This window comes from Citrus sinensis, chromosome 4, assembly GCF_022201045.2.
Source record: "Citrus sinensis cultivar Valencia sweet orange chromosome 4, DVS_A1.0, whole genome shotgun sequence".
NCBI lineage: Eukaryota > Viridiplantae > Streptophyta > Magnoliopsida > Sapindales > Rutaceae > Citrus > Citrus sinensis.
The window spans coordinates 24,856,601-24,883,819 of NC_068559.1; the positions used below are offsets into that span (position 1 = coordinate 24,856,601).

General features: G+C 33.3%; 5 protein-coding genes across 6 annotated transcripts; 3 read left to right on the forward strand and 2 right to left on the reverse strand.

Moving 5' to 3' along the window:
- Positions 1–29: 29 nt before the first annotated feature.
- Positions 30–3,509, reverse strand: LOC102627182 (uncharacterized). 2 transcript variants are annotated; one of them, XM_025101426.2, is made up of 9 exons: positions 3,256–3,507; positions 2,790–3,007; positions 2,523–2,637; positions 2,208–2,297; positions 1,835–2,008; positions 1,605–1,724; positions 1,215–1,325; positions 451–532; positions 30–320 (listed from the first exon to the last, which is right to left on the reverse strand). In XM_025101426.2, exons 1-9 carry the CDS (start codon positions 3,394–3,396, stop codon positions 256–258), a joined length of 1,116 nt encoding a protein of 371 aa, XP_024957194.1. In that variant the 5' UTR covers positions 3,397–3,507; the 3' UTR covers positions 30–255. The 2 variants fall into 2 exon arrangements, with proteins under 2 accessions (XP_024957194.1, XP_024957196.1); XM_025101428.2 differs by lacking the exon at positions 2,208–2,297 and having other exon boundaries at positions 3,256–3,509.
- Positions 3,510–7,294: 3,785 nt separating this feature from the next.
- LOC102626910 (beta-glucosidase 40) lies at positions 7,295–12,288 on the forward strand. The gene is made up of 13 exons (XM_006484110.4): positions 7,295–7,934; positions 9,401–9,467; positions 9,584–9,642; positions 9,758–9,833; positions 9,939–10,010; positions 10,108–10,195; positions 10,319–10,574; positions 10,694–10,809; positions 10,903–11,126; positions 11,256–11,287; positions 11,395–11,497; positions 11,597–11,705; positions 11,827–12,288. The coding sequence occupies exons 1-13, from the start codon at positions 7,794–7,796 to the stop codon at positions 12,002–12,004; spliced, it is 1,521 nt and encodes a 506-aa protein (XP_006484173.1). The 5' UTR covers positions 7,295–7,793; the 3' UTR covers positions 12,005–12,288.
- Positions 12,289–13,501: 1,213 nt separating this feature from the next.
- On the reverse strand, positions 13,502–15,203 carry LOC102625836 (expansin-A23-like). The gene is made up of 2 exons (XM_006484284.4): positions 14,760–15,203; positions 13,502–14,636 (listed from the first exon to the last, which is right to left on the reverse strand). Exons 1-2 carry the CDS (start codon positions 14,893–14,895, stop codon positions 14,020–14,022), a joined length of 753 nt encoding a protein of 250 aa, XP_006484347.2. The 5' UTR covers positions 14,896–15,203; the 3' UTR covers positions 13,502–14,019.
- A 1,205-nt stretch (positions 15,204–16,408) lies between these two features.
- LOC102626620 (NAC domain-containing protein 45-like) lies at positions 16,409–17,664 on the forward strand. The gene is made up of 2 exons (XM_006484109.3): positions 16,409–16,848; positions 17,223–17,664. The coding sequence occupies exons 1-2, from the start codon at positions 16,572–16,574 to the stop codon at positions 17,552–17,554; spliced, it is 609 nt and encodes a 202-aa protein (XP_006484172.1). The 5' UTR covers positions 16,409–16,571; the 3' UTR covers positions 17,555–17,664.
- A 5,145-nt stretch (positions 17,665–22,809) lies between these two features.
- On the forward strand, positions 22,810–23,799 carry LOC107177684 (NAC domain-containing protein 2-like). The gene is made up of 3 exons (XM_052439931.1): positions 22,810–23,077; positions 23,181–23,455; positions 23,574–23,799. Exons 1-3 carry the CDS (start codon positions 22,810–22,812, stop codon positions 23,700–23,702), a joined length of 672 nt encoding a protein of 223 aa, XP_052295891.1. The 3' UTR covers positions 23,703–23,799.
- The last annotated feature ends 3,420 nt before the right edge of the window (positions 23,800–27,219 follow it).

Below are 27,219 nucleotides of genomic sequence, written 5' to 3' on the forward strand. Positions count from 1 at the left end.
GAAAAAAAAATAAAAAAATAAAAAAAGAATTAAAGGGGAAGAGGTGATCACTGATAATTTATATAATATACATGCTGCTGCTTAAACTAATAAAATTCCAATTACGAGAAAAAGTCTACTCAACAGGTAAAATCGGTATACACTGTATGAACTAACTGCTTGAGCTCCATTCAAAATAATTGGACTCAAAAAACAATCTTTAGAAAATTGAAGCTTCAAGATGGCAAATCTCTTCAAAATGCTTCTCACTATAAGCTAAGTAGTTGCTAATGTGCAAGTTCTGAAGGAATCTTGAAGAATGTCTTGATTCAGGTGATGACCTGCCAGAGAAATTACAACAAAAATATAAATGAGGGCAGCAGGGAGGGAAAGAGCTCAAACTAAATTCTTTTTTTTTTTTTAAGGATTTTACTGAAAAAAAAAAGAGCAGCAACACCTTTAGAGGATTACCTATAAAAACTATCTTATTCATCTGATTCTCCTCTGTTCTCCATTTTCGAGCTGGAACAATCTCATAAATCTCCCTCACAGCCTGCCAAATGTTCAGCAACAAACAATTTAGAAATGAGACAGCATTCATCTAACCAGCTGAGGCAAGGCCAGTGATTAGAATAAAGATAAATTTGCATACATTAGTGAATAATGGCGCCAATAACCAATAATGAACAATTTTCAATTGAATCAGACACTCCTTCCAACTGAAATTTTTTTACGGTAAGCTTAACTGATATGATTAGAAACTTGATTTCTACATAGAACTTAGAGAGTTCTCCACTGATTCTAAGGTAGCTTCCCATGAATTTCGGTGCAGATTTCTAACTGAAGATTTCGAGAATTTAGCAAACTATTTACATTGATCTGAAACCATCCAAATCTATCTATACATTAATCGAGAGGTACAGGAGGTCCCTGAATACCATTAACCATTTCACAATAGAGCTAACCACAGGATGAATTAAATTCTTGAAAATGTTGGCATTTCTTCTTCCTACTACTATATGTCTTGTTGCCAGATCTTTAACATTCTCTAAAAGAGAAACTCAAAAGACAATTAAGAGTACTATGAATATTATCATAAAAACAGCTGAGAATCTAGAAGAAAGCATAAAGTGACAAAGCATCAGAGATGACAAATGGAAAAGCACTTTGTCTATTTAAAAAACAAGAGCATAAGTGAACTTTTCATGTCATTATCAATCATTGCAAAATATTACCTGCAAAGTATGCAGTTGATCGGAGTGTTTAACACTTAAAACCCCTTTGCAACGGTACACATCCATACCATCTTTTTTATCCCAAAGAATCTCCTCAAGCCATAAGCGAACCTACATAAAACATAATTGCAGGCATTATCAAACACAAAATATTTATTTTACACACAAAAGAATGCACTTTAACAAGAGAGATGTTTAAAACACTATATAAACAGAACATATACTGTTGCAAATTTCAAGTCATATAAGCAAGAAGGATTCGGTCATCTAACTTATCAGTTAGAAGACATAATCCAAATAATTGTCCGTATACACTAGTGAGAAATGTAAAAACAACAAGGTGCACCAACTAAGTAGAGCATGACTTCAGCTAGCAATTTGGAGAATTACCTTATCAAGATTAACTGCCAGTGGTTCACAAATGGACAAGGTTCGCACATTATTGTCATGAAGATTCTGAGAAGATTTATATTGGTGTTCCTCCAACAGTCCTTCTAGACGAGTGACATGCTGTGAGCCAGTAGGGGTAAAAATCGAGTAACATCAGTTCAAATGTAGGTCAGTATAATCTACTAATACACCTATCACGATGATTCTGAACAGAGTTTTATAGGATTTACTGTGGCATCATATGCTCGACAATTCAATACTTCAGACAGGTCAACTTGACATCGAACAGAGTGGATGACATGGGCAAGGGAGTTAATTTCATGTATTTCCTTCTCCAATTCATCAAGAGAATCTCCAGAACGCTCTGGAGAAACTAAATCGACCTTGTTAAGAATCACAACATCCTACAAGATAAGTGACATTCATAAGCCTCTAAGATGCTCAACTTATCCAATATTCATTACACTCCACAAAATATCCAAATAAAAAAAGTAAGAAAAATAAAATTAAAAAAAAAAAAAGAAGAAGAAGCAAACACTGTTTCTGAAAATACAAAAGCTATTGTGGAACTACATCATGAGAGTAGAACGGCATAAGACTTACAGCAAATGCTATTTGATGAATTGCTTCAGGATACGAAGACAAGTGACGATACTTATCAATCTGGAAAAGAAGATTTTTGGCATCCACAACCTATTTGAAAACCAAATTATATGGTAAAAGGTAGCAAGATAAAAGAAGTAGAAACTCAGGATATAGCATATAAAAACTTGAAGATATAAAATTCATCACAAGCTCATAAAATAGACTACTACATACTATATCAAGAAAATAAACAGTCTGCATAATCAAGATAATCCTGAGAAAGCAACAATGCAAAGTCTAAACCATACAGAAATGAGAAATAAGTTTGCTTACAGTGATAATAGAATCAAGCCTGACAGCTGATTCCAGCTGGTCATCCAACCAAAGAACAGATGCCAGAGGAGCAGGATTTGCTAACCCAGTGGTCTCGAGCAAAATATGATCAAGTCTACAAGTCACAAAGCAACAATTCATCCCATTAGTTTCTGAAACTAACATGTCTATTGCAAAATTTCAGAAGTCATAAACACTGATAAACTTAACTATCAGATTCCCCATAAGTTGTATGCTTAATGGCTTGAAAAGAAAAAAAATCATTACCTTTCTTTTCTCTGTACAAGTTGCTCGAGTGCTTGAACTAAACTATGTTTAACAGTGCAACAAATGCACCCATTTGCCAACTCCACCCACTCTTCAACTAGTGCACCTCCTTCTCCTTCATTTATCATTGCTCTCTCAACTCCAATCTCTTCACCAAACTCATTCAAGATGACAGCAATTCTCTTTCCATGTTTCCCATTCAAGATGTAATTAACAAGCTGAAATTCATAACCCCATTTGAAAGTTCACAATTTGGCACAAACTATAATACTAATCCCACATATTTTAATACTTCTTCAAAAGTTTCTCAAACTTCAACACCATTTCGTTACATGTTATTAACAGAAGAAGCAAACAAACCCACCAAAATTAAGCACAATAAAACACTATTTTCACGAAGAACGGGAGCAGAATTACATAAATAAATTATTAAAAAAAACTAAGCAAAAACAAGGGTTTTAGTTACAGTGGATTTGCCAGCTCCAAGAAAGCCAGTGATAACGGTTACGCCAACTGAAACGTCGTCGTTTTCATGAGAGTTGGAGAATTCATGGGTAGTTTCGTCAATTCGAACAGCTAGAGGTGGATCTTCTTCTTCGTCCTCCATTTTCAATAGAATAAAAAAGGATTAAACTTCAATTTTATTTTTTTTTTTTGTTTTTCCTCCCTCGAGCAAGATTGATTCTTTTAGCAACTAAAAGTGGGCGGCCATAAGACTTGAGAAAAAGTCAAAACCCGAAACCAATAGTCATTTGGTTGATTCATCAGATCATTTGCCAGTGAGTTGGCCAGCGGGCCGACCAGCAAGGCCCACGCCGACCACTCGGCCTCGTTGAACGAAACAGGACCCAAGGCCCAATACTGATGCAAGTGAAGCAAATATTCAATCTTAAGATTCCTTATAACTTAAACTCAAAAAAAAAATTTTTTTCTTATAACTTAAACTGCTTACGAGTTAAAAACAGAAAGGGTGAAGTTATATGCACTCTAAAAATTTCTCTCAACACTCTATTACTACGCACACTCATCCATTAATTTAAAAAAAATAAATTATACTTTGTACACTTTTTAAAATGCCAAAATAATCCTCAGTTAATCCTTTTTAAATTAATCATCTTAATTACTCTACACACTCATGAAAATGCTATATACACTCCAACAAATAAATCAATTAAACAATATATCCTTTGGCCAAATCAAGGACGATGTTTGTTCCACTTCGCAAATTCGGAGTTTAGAATCAGGAAGAGAAGTGAAGATGAAATTCTTAATCGTAGTAGTTGATTAACTACACTCAGCATCATGACCAAGACACGTGGTATGGAAGCTGGTCGCAAGCTGAAGTCTCACCATAGGATTCAAAGGTGGGCTGATAAGTCATACAAAAGGTGTCACCTAGGCAACAAGTGGAAGAAGCTATTTGCTGGTTCTTCCCATGGAAAGAAGATTGTGACTTTTGTTCCAAATGATGGTTGCTTGAACTATATTGAAGAAAATGATGAGGTGTTGATTGTTGGATTTGGACGTAAGGGGCATGCAATTGGTAACTTATTTCTGGATTTTTTTTTTTTCCTTTGGATTTGGTTGAAGATAATGTCGCAAACATGCTTGCGGGTTTGTAATATCTTAGTGTTGCAGACTAGCTTATAATAATATGAATAATTGTCAATGTTATTCTAATATTGTGGAATGACATGTATCTTTTGGAGCCAAAAAAAAAAAAAAAAAATCAATGCTATTCTAATATTGTCACCTACCTAACCATCGGGGAATAACAAGGAAGATTATTTGTACTGTAAACTAGAAAATTAAAAGTTAAAATCTTCACATATTGAGTTTCCTTTCTAAATATTTATTTAAGATATTTAGAAGAAAAAACTTAAGATTTAAAATAGTAAAAAAATTAAACATTAATTACAGTGCCCTAAATGAATGTCCAAAGTAATAATATTAAATGTGCTCATAATAAAATATCCTTAATAGTAATTTATATCATGGGTATTTTTGTAATAAAAATATTGATAAAAATAAGAGTATTAAGAGTAAATAGCATATAACCCCACCTAAATAGAAAGTAGAGTGTGCATTCATTGTCGGTCAAGTTACAACTAGATAATTAATTAATTTATTTTAGTTTTTTTATTTGAAAGAAGAACCGAAGTCCTCACCTATTTCGTACAATTAATTTCAAAATATATTCATATTTATATATAATATAAGCGTTAAACGTGCATAATTGGGGGAGAAATTAAAAATAAAAAAAAACTTTTCATGGTCTAATTGAACTAAGAACACAAGTCAACAAGAAAAGGTGTCAAAAATCTATGATTACAATTCGACAATGGAATAGTACGAAATCCATAAAATAACTTTTGAACAATAATAAATTAATCCAAAAACTATGGTCTGAACATGAACTCTACCTAACCAGAATACCATAGAATATACATCGAGCCATCAACTAGAGCAAGAGCAAATGTTACTATACATGCCCTACCGTATAAACAACTTGCACGTATGCCGACTCCTTTGCCTTCACACTTGCACTTTCCCGAAATAGTTGGCGTATACAAGAATTAATCAAATGGGGTTTTTATATTAGCTGTTCGCGAACTTTGTCCAACTGTTATGGCCCCATTAAACTCAATCAGCAAAATCTATCTTGTTTGTTGTCGAATTTTTTAACCATTACGTTTACGTATATAATCCTCTGAATCCCGATCAATTTTGCAGAAAATGACAATCCTCTCGTTACAAATTAATTATGAAGATAAATCCGTCTTTAACATTTTCGTTTCTTGGAAGTTTAGGCAAACCTCTCCGGACAAGAAAACTTTAAAAAACCAGACTTAATATTCAAAGGATCAGTTTTTCATCCCGCCCATCATAACCAAATGATCAATGATCTAACTCTGAGACTACTGGAGATAGAAAAGTGAGCTGATTTCGGCGAGGGGAAAGGCAGATCCACTATTATTGACCCACGCGTATATGCTACTGAGGTGGGATTTTGTTGAGTAATCTTTAATTAATTTTGTCATCATAGTTAGCACACACTGTGGATTGTAGTCTTCATATCAATGCATGGCCAGCGAAGCAAGAAAGCAAATAAACTTTTATATACCAAAGGGGTGTTGAGGCATTATGTGTCCCGTCATCTATATCCATTTCTTCCGGACACGCAAAGAATTAACTCCTTTATTCTCGGCCCTATGAACCAAATAGAGGCATGACGTGACCCGAATCATAATTATGATAAGGATTTAACAAAAGACAAAAATTAAAAAAACAGAAAATTGCTGCCTGTATCTGACCTTATTGGAAGTTGCCGACACAGCGAGTATGGGGTTGGGTGTTATCGAGAAACAAAGATGCTTTTTTTTTTTTTTTTTGAAATAAATAAGCTTTTCTATTTTGTCTATTTAGTTTCTCTTGGAATATTTCGAGAAGGAATATTCTTCTTCTTTGGAAATAGTGTAATATGAGTGGACCGGTTAGATAGTTTTTGATTGATTAACTTCTTGCAGATTAATTACACGTTGTAATTTGAACTTTTGTATATTATCTACCTGAAGAAATCCAATTCTAATCATAAAAAATTTGATGATCACGGTGAGAAAATTCTAATCATAAAAAAATCATCAAATGAAAATTACTTACGCATCCACTTGAACGCATATTTCTTGGTATTGACATTGGAACCAATCTATTCGGTCGAAGAAAAAAGAAACCAAAAGACACATCCGATCTTGCACGTGGTGCGTACATATGACAAAATGAAAATCAAGCTTTTCACGCCAAAACAGACATTCCGTGCTTCATTATCACGGAAAATAGGAATGAAAAACAAACTCCCCAGTAGGAATTTGGACCTGGTCTGTGATATATCAAGAGAAAGTCTACAATGCAACACAACAAAGAAAAGATAAAAAGGCACTACAACAATCATCTAATCTAGTAATAACATGAATGATTATTATTGTGCACACGTCTTCTTTTCTGTTTATTACATATCTTGTTAGAATAGGTGTTTTGGTTCAGTCCACCTCTCATTGATTGAAACCTTTTGCATCATCAGTTGACATTTTGCAGTAAATGTATACATTCCTCAAATGATGTGTTGTCTCTACTGTATTTTAGTATATCACGTTAGAGTAAAAGGTATCTCAAACAAGGAAAAAAAAATAGTAAAATATAGAAAGAAGAAAAAGCATAACAACAAATATACTAAAAAAGCAATCAAAAACGCCTCGAGCAGGGTATCTCAAACAAGAAAAAGAAGAGTTAAATACCAAAAAATACAAGGCATAAAAAGAAATACGTATATTGAAAAGCAATCGATTAGTTCTTATTTTTTATACATACATACGTGTGTGTGTTTATATATATAGTTTTTAATGATCTTAAAAGTTTAAAACTGTAAGTCTTTAAAATCGTATAATTTTAAAAAAATTTATGATTTTTCCGCACTTTAAAATCTTTGATCAGAAACCTTCTTTATATATATATATATATATAATCCATGGCCACCATCGGCTCATCGCCACCATTTGACCCGTTACCACTATGTATCATGTTCAATCTAGAAGACACTATAACTTATAAGGCTTGATACCGTGTGCACACCATTAAACTAGCTCAGTGGGAAATGATACGCAAACCCCACGCCAACAACCCTGACATACAAGTGAATTTCAGACTGTCCAATTTTTTTTTGTAGTTCTCAATTGCGTGGGGCGTATTTTATCATTCCCAAACTCACTGCCATTTCTGGCTTTCTTAACGACCCCAATAGTTATTATTTCGCAATATTTTAATTTCTTTCCTTAAATCTCATCCCTTTCCTCTTTTCTATATAATCCCAAAACCAATTTTGCTTTGCTACAACTTTACATGAATTAACTCCCTCTCTTGAGTCTTGGCTTTTATTCTTCACATCCGCATCACCTCTTTTTACGTATCATTTTATCATTAATTTCTCTGTGGGGATTGTGAAGTTACACCATGGTGTTTAAAAGCGGCATTGCTAATTTGGTCGTATCACTACTACTGGTTGCGTTTGGGATCCAGACTTGCTCTTCACAAATTAACAGAGCTAGCTTCCCAAAGGGTTTTGTTTTTGGGACTGCATCCTCTGCTTTCCAGGTTGGTATCAATCATTGCCATTTTAATTTAATTAATCTTTTTGTTTTTTGGGGGTGGGGGGGTTAAAAATGAGGTCTAAAATTCAGATATAAATACAGACAACGTTTAAAATTGCAGCTTCTTGTGCTGTTTGGTCAGTCGCCATGTTAATAAGCTGAATCTATCTCTCCTCTCCTCTGCAAGGCTTCAACATGAATATGTAGAAATATTGTTTTTTATGAATATGTATTAGAACATATACATAATAAAATAAATAAATGGGAAATGAAGGGTGCTTTTAAGAGCACCAAGTCTTTTTCCATCTTCACTGTGTGATCTGAGTTGTTTCGGATTCCAGTTGACGATAAGAGTGTTGAAGAGATAAAACTTTTTGCTTTTGCGCTGTGCTGTTGTTCCACTGACTCGAGAGTGTGTGAAGGGTAGTTTTGTCAATTCAAACATAATTTCTGTTGGAAAACGGCGGTTTTTCTTTTTTCTTTTTAATATAGCCAGCGAATTCGTCTAGAAAGTCGGGACATTCACATTCCGGATTTGCGGTCGCTTTCTTAAAGTTTTTATTCCTTGTCAAAGACCTTCGCATTCTATGATTTTATGAATTTACCCCCAGTTATTCTTCTTGTTTTCATAGACACCACCGCGCGGTAGAATTGTCAATGGGATGAGATGGGATGGGATATAATACGCAAGAGATAAAAAAATATTTTACTCTCATCCTTATATTTTTTTTAAAATAAAAATATATTTCAATCTAGTTCTAAAAGAAATGAGATCATGCGGGATCACATCTTAATTAAAAAAAATTCTCATCTTTAATCGGTAATGAGACGGGATGAGATAAAATTTGACAATTTCAATCTCATTCTGTATATATAAATGGGATAAAAAAATATATCACTCTTATTCTTATATTTTTTTTATGGGACAAAAATATACGCGATCTCATCCCAAAAATATGTCGCATAAAAAACAATACCATCCTACGGAGCTGGAGCTGTCGAGTGTAAAGTTTTTGTCTTTTTGAAATGGGGAATAATAGATTTATTTTAATTAAGATATGTTCTGGAAGTGAGCTGGCGAAGGCATCTGTCGGCTACAATCGAACTGATTTCTTTGATGGCTGACTTTTGAGATTCATGTATTAAATTTTTATTAGACTATTTTATATTTTTTGTATGTGAAAAGGAGAATGAGATAAAAAATGAACCGCTCTCCAATCAAGATAACGTAGCAAAGCAAAGATTCCATGGTTGAAATTATCGTTTATATGTACAGATAACATCACAATCCGTAGAAACAACAAGACTTTGAAGAGTCTAACACAAAGCTTCAGAATCTTAATTCTATGGCATTGGATCCCATTTTTTCCAAAAAAAAAAAATTCGATTGATTAGATTCTTGGTGAAAGTAATAATGCTGCTGGATAATTTCCTTATTTATTTATTTATTATTTTTTTTTTTTTGGGCAGTATGAAGGAGCAGTGAAAGAGGATGGAAGGGGACCGACTGTCTGGGACACATTTTCACATACTTTTGGTAACACATCATAATTTGCTCAAAATATTTTAAAAATGCCATGAACAACTATAACACATCTAATATGGCTTGAGTAGGCCTCTTTATTTCATGAATCTCTTCAAATTCTGCTGCAGGTAAGATACTGGATAATAGTAATGCTGATGTTGCCGTGGATCAGTACCACCGCTACCCTGTGAGTCTAGAAATACTGACCCCCAATCAAAGAATGGCTTTATTTTGATCAAAATTGTTTTCATCAGCTAAATAATTGATAATTTATTATAATGGGCTTTGGTGTTTGAGTTCAGGAAGATGTACAACTTATGAAGGACATGGGCATGGATGCTTACCGGTTTTCTATTGCTTGGTCTCGGATTTTCCCCAGTAAGCTTTTAGCACCAAACTCGTTAATTGCTGCACTTCTATTGATCATTGTTGATTAATTAGAGATGAAATTCAGAAAAATTCTCATATTGTTCTTGTTTGTAGATGGAACGGGGCAAATAAATCAGGCAGGTGTTGATCATTACAACAAACTCATTGATGCTTTACTTGCTAAAGGTATCCTCCAAAATTTTTCAGCTTTGTGAGGAATGTAAGGAAGAAGGAAAAAAAAAAAAAAAAAAAAAGAGATTCTAACTGCTCAAAACATGCGCAGGAATTGAACCATATGTGACTCTTTATCACTGGGACCTACCTCAAGCCTTGGATGACAAATACAAAGGATGGCTTGACCGCCAAATCATGTAAAATTAGAATGCTCTTACACTCCAACTCCAACTGTATAGTATAGTTCCTTTTGGTAAAAATATCCAATTACAGATCATTAAAATGATTCAATTGGTTCATATGCTGTGTCTCATTTACAGCAATGACTTTGCTACATATGCCGAGACATGCTTCCAGAAATTTGGTGACAGGGTGAAGCACTGGATTACATTCAATGAGCCACATACATTTACCATACAAGGCTATGATGTGGGGCTGCAGGCACCTGGAAGGTGCTCAATCCTTCTTCATCTATTCTGCAGGGCTGGGAACTCTGCTACTGAGCCCTACATTGTCGCCCACAACGCTCTCCTTACTCATGCAAAAGTGGCAGATATATACAGAAAAAAATACAAGGTGAAGTTTAGTACGTTAATGTTAAAATTGAGAGGCATCACATCACCAACAATTTTCATTATGTTAAACAACTGGAGCTGGAATTAGGATCTCACTTGGTTGGTCCTCAATCCATACAGGCAAAACAGGGTGGATCACTTGGGATAGCGTTTGATGTTATTTGGTATGAATCTGCATCAAACTCCACAGAAGACGCTGAAGCAACTCAAAGAGCCCAAGATTTCCAACTTGGCTGGTAAATATAATTACACCTTTATCTTTCTGATTTGTCAAGAGTTTCCGGAAACCAACACAAAGGTTGAAATTCTAATTTGTAGAGTTATTACAGGTTTCTAGACCCTTTGATGTTTGGAGATTATCCAAGTTCAATGAGGAATAGAGTAGGAAGCCGGCTGCCAAGATTCACCAGCTCTGAGGCTGCTCTCCTCAAGGGATCTTTGGATTTCGTGGGAATCAATCACTACACTACTTTCTATGCTCAACGTAATGCAACTAATTTAATCGGGGTTGTGCTTAATGACTCCCTTGCAGATGCTGGCGCCCTTACCATCCGTAAGTCAAAAGAACCTCCCATTTGAGATTTTAAGGCATCCAACGTACAGGAAGCTTATAAGTTTTGTTCTAAAAACATCAGAAACAAGGGTGCTAACCGCTAAGCTATTGTTTTCACATGTTTTTCAGCATTCAAAAATGGGAAACCTATTGCAGACAGGGTATGTGTAACCATATGAGTTAATTAGTATTTATTTATTTATTTTTCTTCAAATATTGTTTAGTTCATATGGCTAATCATGCAAATTTATTTTCCATCTCATTGCAGGCAAATTCAATATGGCTGTACATAGTGCCTCGTGGAATGAGAAGCTTAATGAATTACATCAAGCAGAAGTATAGGAACCCCACTGTCATTATCACTGAAAATGGTGATCTTTTTTTTCTTTTTCCAACTATAACCATTTATTTCATCTAAAAAGAAAGTAATTATTGAGCTGATGAATATTCATTTTTCATGTTCATCACAGGGATGGATGATCCAAATAATCGATTCACCCCAACTAAAGAAGCTCTGAAGGATGATAAAAGAATCAAATACCATAACGACTATTTAACAAACTTGCTAGCTGCAATCAAGTATGTAATACATACTACTTCACATATAAGTGTACTTGTACATACAATTTTCAGTATTTAGTGACTTCTAAAGTGTTGGCTAAACAAAAGCTAAAATGATATATTTTGATTAATGATGCAGGGAAGATGGATGCAATGTGAAAGGGTATTTTGTATGGTCATTATTGGATAACTGGGAGTGGGCAGCTGGTTACACTTCAAGATTCGGTCTATATTTTGTGGATTATAAGGACAATCAGAAGAGATACCCTAAGAACTCTGTTCAGTGGTTCAAGAACTTCCTAAATTCAACAAAATGAAAGAGTTTATTCTTTTATAAGGAAATTGGTTTTTAATCTTTTTTTTTTTTGGTTGGGGGGGGGGGGGGGGGGCGGCTTTGAATTCATTAAGTTTTATACTGTAACCTTGCTGCATTGATTTGATAGAATTATATTGATGTATTAGGTGAAATTATGTTCGATATACAAGCATGGAGATATAGAATTGAACTTTAAAGTTAAGAGTGTAAAGAAACAATTTATAATATGATGTTTGAAAGTTGTGATGAAATTGAAGTATATATAATATAAAGCATTGTCCTTAATACCCCTGTGTCCTAAATAAGTTAGCAGGGTAATTTTCAGTTTCATCCCCTAAGGTTTTGGGTCCGTTCACTTAGATAGAATGTATAAAGGTATCTCCACTTTACACCCCACCGTTAGTATAAAGTTTAGTATATATTTAATATGTGAGGGCATTTAAGTAATTACATGCTAACTTGATTAAATAGTAAAAACATTTTGAATTTTTACACTTTTGAAACTGGAACATGTCAAAAACATTGTTATGTCCGTTGAGTAATAACAGAAGCATGTCAGTGTTCAATGGGTTTTATATCAAATGTTTGTTGGGTAATAACATAAGCATGTTAGTGTTCAATGGATTTTACACCAAATCAAAAACAATGATTTGTTTAATTTTTATCTTTACAAATTGAAAAAGCAAATTCATATCCTCATTAACGCATTAAGCGAATTAGTTGTTGTGACGAACAAGATGTCGGGAAAGCAATCATAATCAAGTTTGACGGGAACTGATGTAAGAGTTCAAACTAATTCGACGACCTTGAGTAAATACTGGCAACGACCAAGAATCCACCCACTTACGATGGAGTCGCATGCCAGGTAACTGAAACTTTCCTTTTTTGTTATACTTTTTTTTTTCCTTTTTACAGTGTTGGGATGAGCTAAAAGTGAAGTTGAGGTTGAACAATAATGCTGATGTGGGTCTGCAGAGTTGGTGCATGTGTTGTTTTTTTTTTTTTTTTCCTTCAAATCATGAAAACCCATGATAAAAATTGTTGTTTTAGTTTGTTATTTCTTCGTTGGTTGATTTTGGAGGTTGACTGCTACTAGAATTAAGAACTTTTCATGACTAATTTTAGTTGGGTTATATGTTTTGGTCTCTAAATTGTGAATATTCATTGCATAAACAGTTGTTAGGTTGGTTAACATTTTGTTGAAGATGGATATTTCAGGCAAGATTTAGAGCAGTGATATGACAAATGCATGTATTTATTTCTTTTTGGGTGGTGATACTGATAAGTATATTTCTCATGAGTTTTATTGAGATTTTAATATAATTTGGGACTAAATTTGTGAATGATCCAGTGCCCAGTACACATCTAGAATATTGTTTTACATACGCAAGGGTATTTAGTCATTTATACAATCAATTATCAGTCAACTAAACTTTATACTAACGGTAGGGGTGTAAAGTGAAAATACCCTTATACATTCTATCTAAGTGAAGGGACCCAAAACCTCAAGGGATGAAACTGAAAATTACCTTAAGTTAGCATAAGTTGTATTAAGTTGGCTTTCCCACATGTTACTAGGAGAGCTAATGAATTAACTTTTTTCTCATATTGAAAATTGGTGACAAATTGAAGTAGGAATACTAAGGGTAGTCCTACAGCTTCACTCAAGCTACTCAGATAAATCTAATATCAATAACAGAACCTATTGATTTTCTGTATGCACAGATTTTTGTGTTCATCAAACAAGTTACCAATTAACTCTATTAGGACACACCTCGTCTTTATATGAGACATGAAAGCTTTCAAGGCAATATGAAAATTAAAGTTAATTCTTCATTATAAAGAAAAGATAGATAAAACTAAAATCATTAATTTGAGTCCCGAAAGTCGTTCTTAATTTCTCATTTACTCAAATAAGCATGTTATTATTAGGATCCAAATTGGACTACATTACATACAACTAATTAGCAGAAGCAGCTAGCTTTTAGGGTCTTAAACTTAGTTATATGGTGCTGCTTAAAAATTCTGTTTGCCCTCAAACACATCACCAAATTGCCAATGCGGCGGTGCAACATCATCAAATTGAACCATTTTGCCATCACTGGTAGTGACTTGAAATGACAAGCTTTGCCCTAGTAATTGTGCAGAAGTTTGCCAGTTCTGGCCCCAGTTTCGCGACATTTGTATCCAACCCGTGCTTGATCCTTTAATCTTCACATCAATCACCTCACCAGCACCCCCAACATTGTACACTAAAACAAGTATCCAATAAGGATTCCCATGCATTTCAAACATAACCCCTCCAGATTTAACGCAAGACACTCTTCGGTACAAGACAGGGACAAAGCCACCTTTGTACTCTGCAATTTTTCGGAACATGGGTTGTGACAAATCAAAGTGTTTCAGGGGAGGATTGCACCAATTTTCATGGGGTTTGCTGTAATTCGGAGGGCAAAAATTTGTCGCAGTTACGCCAATAGCACCCGCCCCCTTCAGGCACCATTTGGAGTTATAGCACACGATTTGATAACAGGCGCCGCAAGTTCGGCCATTGTTGAAAAGAGCTGTGCTTAAAGCTGTTGTCTCGAGGCCATACCCTTGTTTAAATAGGTCTCCGTAGCCACAAGCTCCGTCTGCATGGATGTTACGTGCAAAATGAAAACGAAATTAATGGTTCAATTTCTCAGGATTGCAAGCTATGTTTCTGAAAAAGAAAAGGAAAGAAAAATCTCGACATCGAGGTTGAAGTAATTTACACATTGTTTCATTGCCAGCCATGTCACCGTAAAACGTTGCATGTGCGGGACTCCACTCAGTTAACGTTGAAGCTGAGCTAAAGAGGTTCAGCGCCATAGCCATTAATAAAAGAATAGACCCCTCACGGCCGGCCATTTATTAGCTCTCTATGTGATAATATACACTCAATTCTTAAATCACCTGCATGCTTGGAAAATGGTGGAGGCAATGGTACGTTTATATAGGACAATGTATGAAATGAACAAGAAAGAAAAAGGAAGCCTATACATGGTTAATTATATTGAAGTTAATGAATTATATGTACTGATGCAAGTTGTTTACAGAATCTAGTTAATTATGAGTTGTTAAGAATAATGCAAGTAATTACACAAGAGCTGGATTTTCTATTTTTTTGCTTTTGCATTTATTGTATGCAACTAATTGCTGGATAGGAGATTTAGCATGTGTGCTTTCTTTTCAATGCAATGAGCCAGCCTTAGTGGAAATTCAATTGATTATGAAGTTGTAATTTGTAAAAAGTAATAATAAGTAATTAATCATCAATAATAAATGTATTTTACTTTTGAGAAATCTTTAACTGGTTTACTAGTTAAACCACATACGAATCTAATATTAGATTTTTATGACAATTATGAAATTTTTTTAAAATTTTGTCTACTAGATTCTTTTTCTCATTAATCTACTAATCACAGGTTTTGATTTGATTTTTACTTATAACTTAAGGAGGAGAGCATTCTTCATCCGAGTTTTACGTCACTGTGTTATCTTTGCTTCCTTTTATCTTGATTTAATTTCTTCAACAAATTGATTAATCATTAAAAATGATGAAACAGGAAGTAAAACTGGCATACGATTAATGTATTTGAACAACTTACAACCTCAATGACACTAATTATTTCATGCTTTGATGAATAAATATGATTATATTTAAATGCTATTTATCCTGTCTTAACTGATAATTGTCTCATGATTTCATCTCGATAGAGTTTAGCAATTTTTATAAAAATTAAATGAAATAATTAAAATTCAACAACTGAAACTATGGAGTTAGCACCTCCTTAGTCTCATCATCGAGGTCGAGGTCTTTTTGTAGCTGTAAGAATTTGTTTATTTACTCTTTTTGTTGTTTTCAGATTTTTAGATTGGGTTTAGGTCCCAACAATCATATCTGGTTGTATTTATTTATTTTCAATTAATTCAATGTTAAAATTATACATTAAACTTTATCCAATCTAACGTTGCATCAAACATGAGACAACACCAATAATTCAATGTCAAAATTATATATAAAACTTTGTCCAATCTTATATTACATCAAACATAAGATAAAACCAATATAATGTTATGTTAAATTACACAAGATAATCCTAAATAAAATTCAATTTAGACCAATTCTTCATTGCCCAACCCAATTGAAGAAAGTCGGAAACCAAACCTACCCATCTTGCATTGTTACAGTGTTTGGCAGAGCATGAACCTCATTATGGGCCAAGTCAACAACACTAGATCCTGTCCATGACACAAACGAAGCCCATCAAAAGTGAACCAAAACTCATCCCACCGACAAAGTTAGGATGATTGGTCCATTTTTCTTTTTCTTTTTTTTTTTAATCTTTAAATAGAAATCCTTATCAGAAGAGGATTTAAATTCGTCAGAACCGGAAGTTTCCGCGTGAATCTACAATTGAAGAAAAAAAAAAAAAAAAAAATTCCTTTACCGCTTCCTACAAACTTGTAGTATGTTGCTCCAATTGGTTACGTACCCTCTCGTCTAGGCATTTCCTCAAACGCCTTCGTTACAACCATAACTCATGTCTTCTTCTCTTCCTCCTGCTTCGTCTTCGTCTAATAAAATATTAGAATTAGAAGAACAAAGATCAAGTGCGTTGAAATCTTTTAATTCAAAAAATCGGGGACGTATTGATTTTGAAGATGGATATGTGCCGGTAGGGATTCGTTTCTTTCCGCGTGATCATCAAGTAATTCAGCCTTATCTTCTAAGCAAGATCTTGGGCACTAAGCATACTCCGCTGTATCCCATTAAAGACATGGATTTGTCTACGTTTGATCCTAACGACGTCGTATTCGGTAGGCCAGCCGCTTTAATTTTTCTTGATTACGGTTTAAATTCTTTTTTCAGTATTTGTTGAAATTACATGGATATTTTAATTTTTAGAACACTAATGTCGCACGTTGGAGGAAAAGTGAGAAGCAATTATTTTTGTATCTCGAGATACATGTGCTTGAAGATCATGTATGAAGAGCTGGTCTCATTTAAGCCAAACATTCATAAGTTCATTAAAAAGCTTCCTTTGCTATGCGATTGTTAGGGTGTTTTAGGCTTACTTTGAGGAATTGCCAAGCTTAGCACTAAAGCCGCTAGTATCCGAACTAATCAGTACGGTGATAATATTATTTTTCTATCAAATAATAACACACCATTTATCTTGTTTGTTTTGCAGACGAGAGGTGCAGGGCAAATGAGACTTATTTTTATGCGTGGTTAGTTAATAAACGTGGAAAGGGAATGGTGCAGAGGGTGGTTACGAAGCGCGGGTACTGGGAGGCTGATGGTGTCGATGTGCCTGTATATTCTGACAGGGAAATGAAAGTGATGGTGGGGTTTAAGAAAAATTGGACTTTTTATTTGGGGACAGAGCCCGAAGGGCAAAAGAGCGCCTGGTCTATGACCGAGTACAGAGTCAATCCCCGTTTAATTCCTGCGGATCAAATGAATGACGATGTCAAGACCAGAATTGTGAGTTACGCTGTATGCAAAATAACAAAAGCCTAAAAGCTAAGCAGATTAGACTACACAAGTTTGATTTCGTTTTACGTTTTCTTTCTTCGGATGCAAGGATGATGATGAAAGAATTTAATAAAGCAAGCAATTTCTTGGATGAATTCTCCATCTCTCTTGATGAGTTTCCATGGATGCCCAGTATGTGATATGATTTACTTCAATAAAGAATCAATCTACATGGCCAATGTTTTCTCATCACGACGAATTCAAAGTAAAATCCTAACGGGGTTTTAACAGAGAATTCAAAATCCAAACCCCTTATCACTGCAACAAATAACGATTTGAACTCCAAACCTTTTATCACTACAACAAATAGCGATTTGAACTCCAAATCCTCTCATCTACTAGCAAAATGCCTAACTGGAACCTCAAAACCTCTTTTTGTCCCGTCCCAGCTATCAGAAGTGGACATTTTACTGCCTATAATATGACATGCAAGAGATTATTATTACAAGAGATTATGTAATACGAAAGATTGCGACAGTTAAATCAACGAGTATACTCCTGACAGACCTATATTTTGAAGATCAGAAATGAAAACAGTTTTGAAAAACACTAGTAAAAGGCTAGTGATCATGAAGTGATTCAGAATACCGGTGTAATTCGTCCGAATCTACTGAATATTTTGATCCAAACCCAGCTCATCCCATTCAGAAGTCAACCAAAATCCGCTATTTTTAAGTGTGACCCACAGTCACAGAGTCGTCTCTTCTTAAATTGGAAAGAGAGGATTCCAAAATTAAAAACAAAAATGAAAAATCCGAATTCGACCATGAAAAGGATGGAAGAAAACTTAAATATGAAAAAATAGCACAACATGGCCACAAAAAACAATAGCGGAAGTTTAGAATTGTCCTCCAGCTATTGATGTGTCCTATGCGATTGTTTGATTCTTCTGAGCCTTCTGTAATCTTCTGATAGTGTATTTTGTTACATTACATAATCTCAGGGGCCAAGTAATTGTTTACCATTTCCTTTATATTTTATTTTTCCATCAAAGATGATATGATGGTAGTTATAATTAGTCATTATAGCAGCTGTTAGTTGGCACTTATTTCTCTAAATGTGTTAAAATTCAGCTTAATGAAATGTTGGTCCACGTACTGAAAACACTTTTTAGAAGACACCTTAGGTATCCAACAAAGGATTCAATTTCGGCAGAAAGTCTCCGCGTAGACAAACAGTTAGAAGGTATCTTTGTCTCCAATACAAAAACATCCATTTGCCGCGTCCTATAAATATATGCAGTAAGTCCCTCATTCAACACTCCTGTAACAGCACATGGCTTCTTTAGGGCAACAACAAAAACAAAAACAATTAGAAGATGTTTTGAATCTTAATTAATTTGCTAGATTATTATAATTATTATAATTAATATACTTAATTTGCTATCTCTGCTGACGAGCATGAAAAATAATTAAGATTAGTATCTCCACTAGATTGGTATTTCTTTCTTACAATGAACTTAAAAAAAAAAAAAAAAACTGCAAATAATTGAAGAAATAATTTTAATCTTTAAAAGAAACTAACCTTGTCACTTGTGTTGTCAGTGGTGAGAACAAGCGTGGCACGCCACCCTTCGCACTCTGTCGGATCATTTCGTACATTCGAATGTTAGTTTTAATTCATTAAAATTAAAATTAAAATTAAGGGTGGAGATCTTCATCCTTACATCGAATGGACAATTTAAAAAAATAGATTATTGATACTGTAAAAATTAATACAATATCATAGAAATTTTTCTATTTTAAATTAAATCAAAAGTGCCTTTCATCTAAAATTGATACTGGTTTACTCACTTAATGCAACCACAAAATTATTGCAAAGTTGGAATATAAAATTTGTACCCTATCTTCTTTTAACATTTTTCATTATTTATTTACAATATACATAATCTTAGTAGTACTAAAATTCAATTCTGATTTTTATTTTAAATATAAAAGAAACAAGTCAACGGTAAGACAACAACATCGGCGTCACTAAGACTTGTCGTCTTCAGAGAATCTACAGAGACAATCACAATGAGATGAGGAAGAAGAAAGCAATTGTTAGCTTACTCAACGAGTTATTTATGAAAATTGACACGACTCAAAAGTGTTACTACTTATAAGTATAAGAGTGTTTACTTATAATATAATCCAGTGAGTCCGATGTCGAACCATAAAGAATTGAAAATCTAGTAGTCAATTTGTTAAATAAATAAAATTAATTGCAGGAAGATAAATTACATGAAATCAATTTAAAATTATGCTAAGGTTATGAGATTCACTCTCAGTATTCAAACTATATTTTTAATACTCTTTCATTTTTATATTTTGCTTCACTTTTATCAGTTAATTATTATATCATTTAATTCCTAACTAACTATGTGTGTGGATAAATATGGAATCAAGTACCTAATATGCCATAACTCTATTAATGTATCGACATTATTTCAAAATACCATACAAATAAAAGGAAATCTATAAATTAACATGACATAAAAATAATAAAAAAAGAATTAAATAAACTTAAAACTCACTTGAGAAAGTAATTAATTTTATAATTTGAAACATTGAGCTTTACATTCCGCCTCAACTTAATAAAATTAACTACTTATATTGAAAGAAAATAAAACACTCTTTTTATTTGACAAACTTTTAAAATATATTACAATAAAATTAATTACACCAGAAAATAAGAAAGGAAAGAAAGAAAGATTTACTCAACTTCACTCCCTTCTCTCTCAACTTCTCCTCTCCCGCTTGCAGCCCCTTGTCTTTATTATTATTATTATTATTATTATTATTATTATTATTATTATTATTTTATAAATATATATATACATTGAGAGGTATGATGGTCAGGTGGCAAGATGGCCGCTTGACCATCACGAGCATGGTTGCTCACCTTTTTTATTATTTTATTATTTTATTTTAAAAAAATATTTATTAATTACATACATTTCAAATTGCTCCAGCAATTCTTCTTTGTTTTTGCTTTAAATTCCAATTTCATCTTTATTCCTGAAAAATATTTACAAGATAAAAATTAACATATTGCAAATTAATTTAACATAAAAATTTATTAGACGAGCATTCGTATAATTTATAAGTTATGAGAACATTAATCAATATTTTAAGTGAAAAACTAATAATTTTATCCTTATTACATGTACACTTTTAAGTTTTTATCAAAAGCAATCAAAAAAACAAGTTGGATTTACCATTGATCAAGTGTCGCTTTTTCGCTGCACAAGGACGAGCTAATCATGCATTCAACTGCCAGCTAACAAGATGATAGGGCCACCAATTCCAAATGAATATTATTAGAGAGATCAATATGTACTCCTATGATTTTCATCAACTCCCCATCAGTATGTCGTTTTTCTGTTTGCAATGATACATAATACTGTTTTGATATATATGTTGTGTCAAGCCAGACTAAACGGACTACACAATGGTTTTTAGAAGGCTACTGGTAAATATAAAAAGATATTTTGTGGCTAAACAAGAGTTGGGTTAAGAAATTTTCCATCTTCTATCTGGGAACTCATCGAGAGGGATAAGAAGTAGCTGGATGCTTGGATTATACATGAATTTATAGCTAATCCCTTGTATATTCTTGCTAATGCAATGAACAAATCCATTCAAAGCAATCTAATTAACGAGTCACAACCCTGAATCAAAGTAGTAATTATTAGCACGAAAGTTGAAATGATGTATAAGCTTTAATTGATTATTAGGATTTTTGGAAGCAGCTTTGTGGTAGTTTACTTGACAGTATTGTTTTGGTTTAATATATATGTTGCAGATTGAGACTTATATGCTAGGTAAAATTCATTACAAGCAAGATAACAACAAGCATATGAAAGCCAAGAAACAAAGAAATCAGAAACAGGGCCAGTTCTGACCTTTGAATGAGATGGTGCCCAAATTTATAGCATGTAGCAGGGTTAAAGGACCACCGTCATGTATGAGGATGACAAACACATATCCGTAAATTCTAACAAACACTTCCAGCAGAATCGATTTAAGGATAATTTTACTGTTTTGATTTCTTTATATGTTTTGTGGGTGCCATTGCACCACAGAGTCTTGATTTTGTAGAAATAGAATAGATGAAGTTATCCCGCATCAATTTAGGAAGGGACCGTTAGTGAGTTTATAAGAGTGAAAAAAAATCTCAATTCTTGAACTAATTTTTCAATTGAGAGAGAGAGGTTTAAGACCACCTAATATCGGTATTAAAGTTCAGGTTCACCAACAATCTATAAGGTATTAGAGCTCAAGTTCACTAACAATCTAATAAGGAGAACGAGTGTCTCTATACTTTTGACCCCAAGGCCAAATATGTGAGACAGAGATTATTGGTTGGGGGGAGGGGGGCCTTACCCCTCCTAATACCACTTAACAAGAACCATGCACATATCTTTATTATCTTTTTGGGAGTTAAATTTAGTAATTATTATCTTCTCACGACTTAAATTTAGTAACTGAAAATGTATCATAAGCTGAATGATTGATATTATATTTATATGGAACTATGATACAACCTCCATCAATTTCCGGAAAAAGCTGTGTTAGTGATTTAATGCAATGATTTGGATTAAAATTTTCAGATATCTGAATATATATATATATATACCTTACTGACACAGCTTAGTTAGGGCCTTTGATGAGCTAAAATTTTTTTAACATACTACTCCTAAACCAACATACATGCATGAAAATATATGTATATCTAATAGTGTTCTTCATATATGTATCCAAAACTTGGGATTGGGATAGTTTGGAGGTATTGAATAAGAGAATAACAAGAGATCCTAGTCAAGCGGCACTACTGTTAATTTATCATACACCCCCCCTTTTCAATCTTTGTATATAGTTGCAAAATAGACCTCATAAATTAGCAATCAGCCTTAATACCTGCGTCACGTAATAACCTACGTTTCCTGCTTAGAAATCCAACCACTTGATAACGTATGTCATAACATTAAAATTAGGAATTTACAAAGGGGTCAAGTCAAAGTATGCAGTAGATCTATTTATTTAATTATTTTAATCACAGAAATTCAAATCCTTGAGAGACAAAGAGTAATACGATTTTCCCGAAGAAGAAATCAGAATCCTAGGGGGATTCGGATTCTTTAGAGTTAAGACAAGAAAAAAATTCCGAGAATCTCGCTTAGTATATAAATGTATGTAAGATCAGAGACATTGAGATCTAGAAAACACTAGCTTACTGTTACTGATAAGCTCGTCTTCATGGCTTTGCTAGACATTGTCTCCTACTCGCAGCAAACTTCAGGCGCCACTAGTAACAATAATTTGTTAGCGTATTCAATTTCAGGGGGTCGCGGAAGTAACCAAGATGATGAAGAGTATAATTTACCTTTGGGATATCGGTTTTCACCGCGTGGTAACGAGCTAATTACCCATTACCTTATTAAGAAGATATCTGGCCAACAGCTTCCTGCCAATATCATTAGAGAAATTGATTTGTATGCTTTTGATCCCCATCAACTTCCAATCAGTAAGTTGGAGTTAGAGTTTGCTCACTTTTAGTTGAAAAAAAGAAAGCTAAATTAATTTTATGGTAAAATATGTATAGCTAATTTAGAGATGTGTGGATGCAGGTGAATTCAAGTATGGGAAACCAGATGAGGCGTATTTCTTCACCCGACCAGGAAAGCGGAGACGGACAAGTAGTGGTTACTGGAAGCCTACTGGTCGAGATTTGCCAATCCTGAGTGGGAAAGCGATTGTTGGATTCAAGAGAATTTTGATCTTCTACGAGGGAAAGGCGCCTAGAGGGATCAAGACTCCCTGGGTCGTGCATGAATTTAGAGTAAATCCCTTGTATTTTTCGGCTATCAGAAGAAACAAGCTGGATGAAGACGTGAATGCCAAGGTGACTCGCGTATATATGCAGTAGTCGTTCACTTCAGCTTCATCTTTCAAATTACATTTATTATAGTTAAGTTGTATTCAATTTAGTTAACGCCGTACCTGCAATTATATAATTTCAGGTAGAGAGTTATATCGTATGCAAAATTCGGTACAAACGACAGAGACAAAGCGATAAATGCGGCACAAGTTCAAAAACACAGAAAGCAAATCAGTCAGCAGCAGAATCCCCTCTGAAGGAGACTGTGTAGACCAATTCAAGCAATTGAATTCGATTAATTTTCCTTTTTATTCAGTTTTTAACATGTTCCCTAAAATACTAAAATTACTTAGAATTCAGTTTAATTAATTTTTACGGAAAGATTCCTTAAAATAAATATTAAAAAAAAAACGACATTCTAATTTTATGTATATTGTGTATGCTTTTGAATTGCGAAAATTGGTCAATTTAAAAATTAGCATGTCGCTTTGGATTTCAAGTTTTGCCCGTATTATGTTCATCTCGCTTTGGATGCGCAATTCTCATGATTTATTTTTGGATTCTTTCATATAAAGTTTGTGAAGCATTAGGTTTAGCTTCGGCAACAATAAATGATCCTTCTAAAATTCAGATCTTAGATTTGAATTTTAATAAGTGCGTGAGTTGATTAAAAATAAAATAAAATAAAATAATTTGTCTTTAAGATTATAGGAGATATAAAAAAAATTAACAAGAATTTTATATTTTAAATAGCAAATATAAGAAAGAGCTAAAGTTCCTAAATGATATCCCAAGATTAATTGAAGACTTTAGCATTATTCTAAACTTAAATTTGGATATATACGAGATTCCTATTATATAATTTTAATATTTGCTGAAAGTCAGCACGGAAAGCCTTTGCAAATTACAAGAACCTAAATATAGCCAAAAGCTTCTAATAGAATAATATATTCCTTGTTCAACCAACCGTGCTTAACCTATCTTCTTCTTCTTTTAAGTCGCATCACACATTCTCACTGAACTTGTGCGGTTATTATCCGTAACACTTCTTAAAAACTACCAAAAAATACTAACATATCGACCAAGAGGCATTTGCAACAAAATATAACTATGAATATTATCGTTACACATCTAAAAATATTACTAAATTATCTTAGAGCATCACCAAAAAACTCTTCAAATAATATTTTATTACTTATTTGAAGAGCTACATTAACATTTAAGGCTCCAAAAGACACTTCAATTAAGATTCTTCAAATAAGAAATGATTCTCTCTCTTCAAATTTGAAGAGTTACTTTCTCCCTCTTCAATTTATATTTTATTACTTTTTATTGAAGAAAAATAGAAATATGCTTTAATTACTATTGACTTTTCCTTTAAAAAATAGTTATTTAATTAAAATAATATTAACTCATTTATATTTGAAGAGTCTTTTGGAGAACAATATCATTTTTCACTCATCTATTTACTACATAGGTAAGTAAATGAATATTTGAAAAGTAGAATTTATAGAGCCTTTTAGAGATGCTCTTAATTTTAGAATTATCTTACTAAAAAGAAACAACAAGGAACACTAAGGGCCTGTTTGGTATTGTTTTTGAATCTGTATTTTATGAGAATAAAAACGAAAATGAAAATGGTGTTTTGCAGTTACTGTATTTCGAATTTAAATATGCGTCTGGTATCATTTTCTGTATCTTATATTTTAAAACTGAAAACAGTAATATGCGTTTGGTAGACACAGTTGAAAATTATTAAAAACAGAGAATATGCGTTTGGTAGTGCTTTTTTCAAAAACAGTTTTTACTAATCATTTACATTATATTTATAGTTATAAAATAATTATTTAGCTAATACACACAAATACAACAAAATAATTTAACCAAATTTAATATAAAAAAACTACGTGATAATAAAGTTTAAGAATTAACATTAATTAAAAAAAGTTTGACATTGTCATTGTTTTTACACTATATAATTAAGATATACATTACAACACATGATTTAAACAAAATAATTATAAAAAAATACATGACACACATTATGCATTACGTATGTAATCATGTCACATAAAAGCTGCAATTTCATCTCTTGTAGCATTCATCTCTGCGACACTTGCTGGAGATAAATCAATATTAGTAAGTGGCCTACTAGTGTCTCCTTCATCGTTGGTAACCAAATCTTACACATCAAAGTCCCCAAATAACCTATCACTTGCATTTTCTCGTCGAATAAAATTATGCAAAACGCAACATGCAATTGAAATTAGACGTTGCTTACGTAAACTATAATTATTATCGTTTTTTGGTTTTGCAGGATCTAGGTTAACGAGAGGACAAGGAACGTTTTTTTGTAACTTTTTTTGTAAGGAATCAAATAGAATAATAAACATTATTGTTGTATCATAACTTTATCCTGAAGAATTAATAAAATATTTACATTAAAAAAAAGAAAGAAATAAAAAAGAAAAAAAAAACTGGGCAGGCAGTAATTTATAAACATTACCAGAAGCAAAGGGAATTAATGGAATTGTGGATGGGACAACTAGTCGGCGAACGCGGTGAGGAAGTAATATGCGTGTAATTAATTAAACGCGGATTTGTAAAATTTGTCTAAATTTGTAATGACAGTGAGGTGATGAAAACACCGCGGCAGCAGCTGCAGCAGCAGCGAATGAAGCATTGTTTTCGTACGCGGCAGAAAACGCAAAACCAAAAAACGATAATAATCAAAGCGGTGGAGGATCTAGCAGCAGGAGGATCTAACAGCAGCTGTTAGCCTATATGTTTATAAATATTGATTTTGATGATAACAAACCACATGTATTTATTGAGTCAAGATTTATGAATTGTGCTTTTATAATAAGAAAATGATGTTATGGGATTAAAGCATTTTGGACTAAAATGAAAGTAATTTTAAAATCTTTGATAGTATTTTAAATTTCGGATTTGGACCTATTTGAAACTATTTAAATATTTTTGGACCATTCTATAATTTCACATAGTTTGGGCAAAGTCATAATTTCATAAAGTTGTGGGATTGACAAAGCATTATTCTAAAGTTCTGAAATTGGACCTTTTTGCAAACTTTCATAACGTTTTGGGCCACACTACAGTTTTATAAAGTTTTGGGGTCAAACTATAAATTTGGAAAACTATTCACTGTAGCAGTTACTGTAGCAAGCGGAAATCCGGATTATGACAAACGAAAGTCCGGATTTTAGGCAGAATCTATCCGAATTAAAAGCGGAATTCCGGATCCTGACAAACGGAAATCCGGTTGTTGGGCAGTAAGCTACTGAGCGTAAGCGGAAATCCGGATGTGACAAAGCGGAAATCCGGATGTTCAGAAATTCAAATTTGTAGCTGTAACGGTAACATTAAGCGGAATTCCGGTTGTCCATAACCGGTAATCCGGTTACGACCAAAATGTGCATAACGGCTAGTTTTCGAGCTCAAACTATAAAAACTCAAATCCAACTCATTTTTAATCTCTCCAACAAGCAAAAACAAAAAGCACACGTGATATCTTGAGCTTACAACTTGCAAAACACAAATCATTGAATCATTCATTGTTCTTCATCTTTGAATATCTACTTATTGAGTGAGTTTCATTGTATCTTTCATTTCTTCAATTTATTTGTAAGAGTTTGAGTGTGTGAGACACTTGAGTGAAGAGATTGGGAGATAATCTCTTTGTTGTAAAGGTTTATTGACACCTCAAAGTCAATTGTAATTGTTGAAGCCTTGGAAAGGCTTGGATAGTGAAATCCTCGAGCTTGGATCGC

Bases quoted from the DNA above. Each gene is read 5' to 3' on its own strand.
- LOC102627182 (XM_025101426.2), bottom strand. From the start codon at position 3,396: ATGGAGGACGAAGAAGAAGATCCACCTCTAGCTGTTCGAATTGACGAA. The intron at 2,298-2,522 runs GTAAGCAAACTT...GTTTTCAAATAG, and splicing joins GGCTTGATTCTATTATCACT to GTTGTGGATGCCAAAAATCT. The intron at 1,725-1,834 runs GTAAATCCTATA...ACTGGCTCACAG, and splicing joins GTCGAGCATATGATGCCACA to CATGTCACTCGTCTAGAAGG.
- LOC102626910 (XM_006484110.4), top strand. From the start codon at position 7,794: ATGGTGTTTAAAAGCGGCATTGCTAATTTGGTCGTATCACTACTACTG. The intron at 9,643-9,757 runs GTGAGTCTAGAA...GTTTGAGTTCAG, and splicing joins ATCAGTACCACCGCTACCCT to GAAGATGTACAACTTATGAA. The intron at 10,810-10,902 runs GTAAATATAATT...GAGTTATTACAG, and splicing joins CAAGATTTCCAACTTGGCTG to GTTTCTAGACCCTTTGATGT.
- LOC102625836 (XM_006484284.4), bottom strand. From the start codon at position 14,895: ATGGCCGGCCGTGAGGGGTCTATTCTTTTATTAATGGCTATGGCGCTG. The intron at 14,637-14,759 runs GTAAATTACTTC...ACATCCATGCAG, and splicing joins GGCTGGCAATGAAACAATGT to ACGGAGCTTGTGGCTACGGA.
- LOC102626620 (XM_006484109.3), top strand. From the start codon at position 16,572: ATGTCTTCTTCTCTTCCTCCTGCTTCGTCTTCGTCTAATAAAATATTA. The intron at 16,849-17,222 runs GTAGGCCAGCCG...TTTGTTTTGCAG, and splicing joins TCCTAACGACGTCGTATTCG to ACGAGAGGTGCAGGGCAAAT.
- LOC107177684 (XM_052439931.1), top strand. From the start codon at position 22,810: ATGGCTTTGCTAGACATTGTCTCCTACTCGCAGCAAACTTCAGGCGCC. The intron at 23,078-23,180 runs GTAAGTTGGAGT...GTGTGGATGCAG, and splicing joins TCCCCATCAACTTCCAATCA to GTGAATTCAAGTATGGGAAA. The intron at 23,456-23,573 runs GTGACTCGCGTA...ATATAATTTCAG, and splicing joins ATGAAGACGTGAATGCCAAG to GTAGAGAGTTATATCGTATG.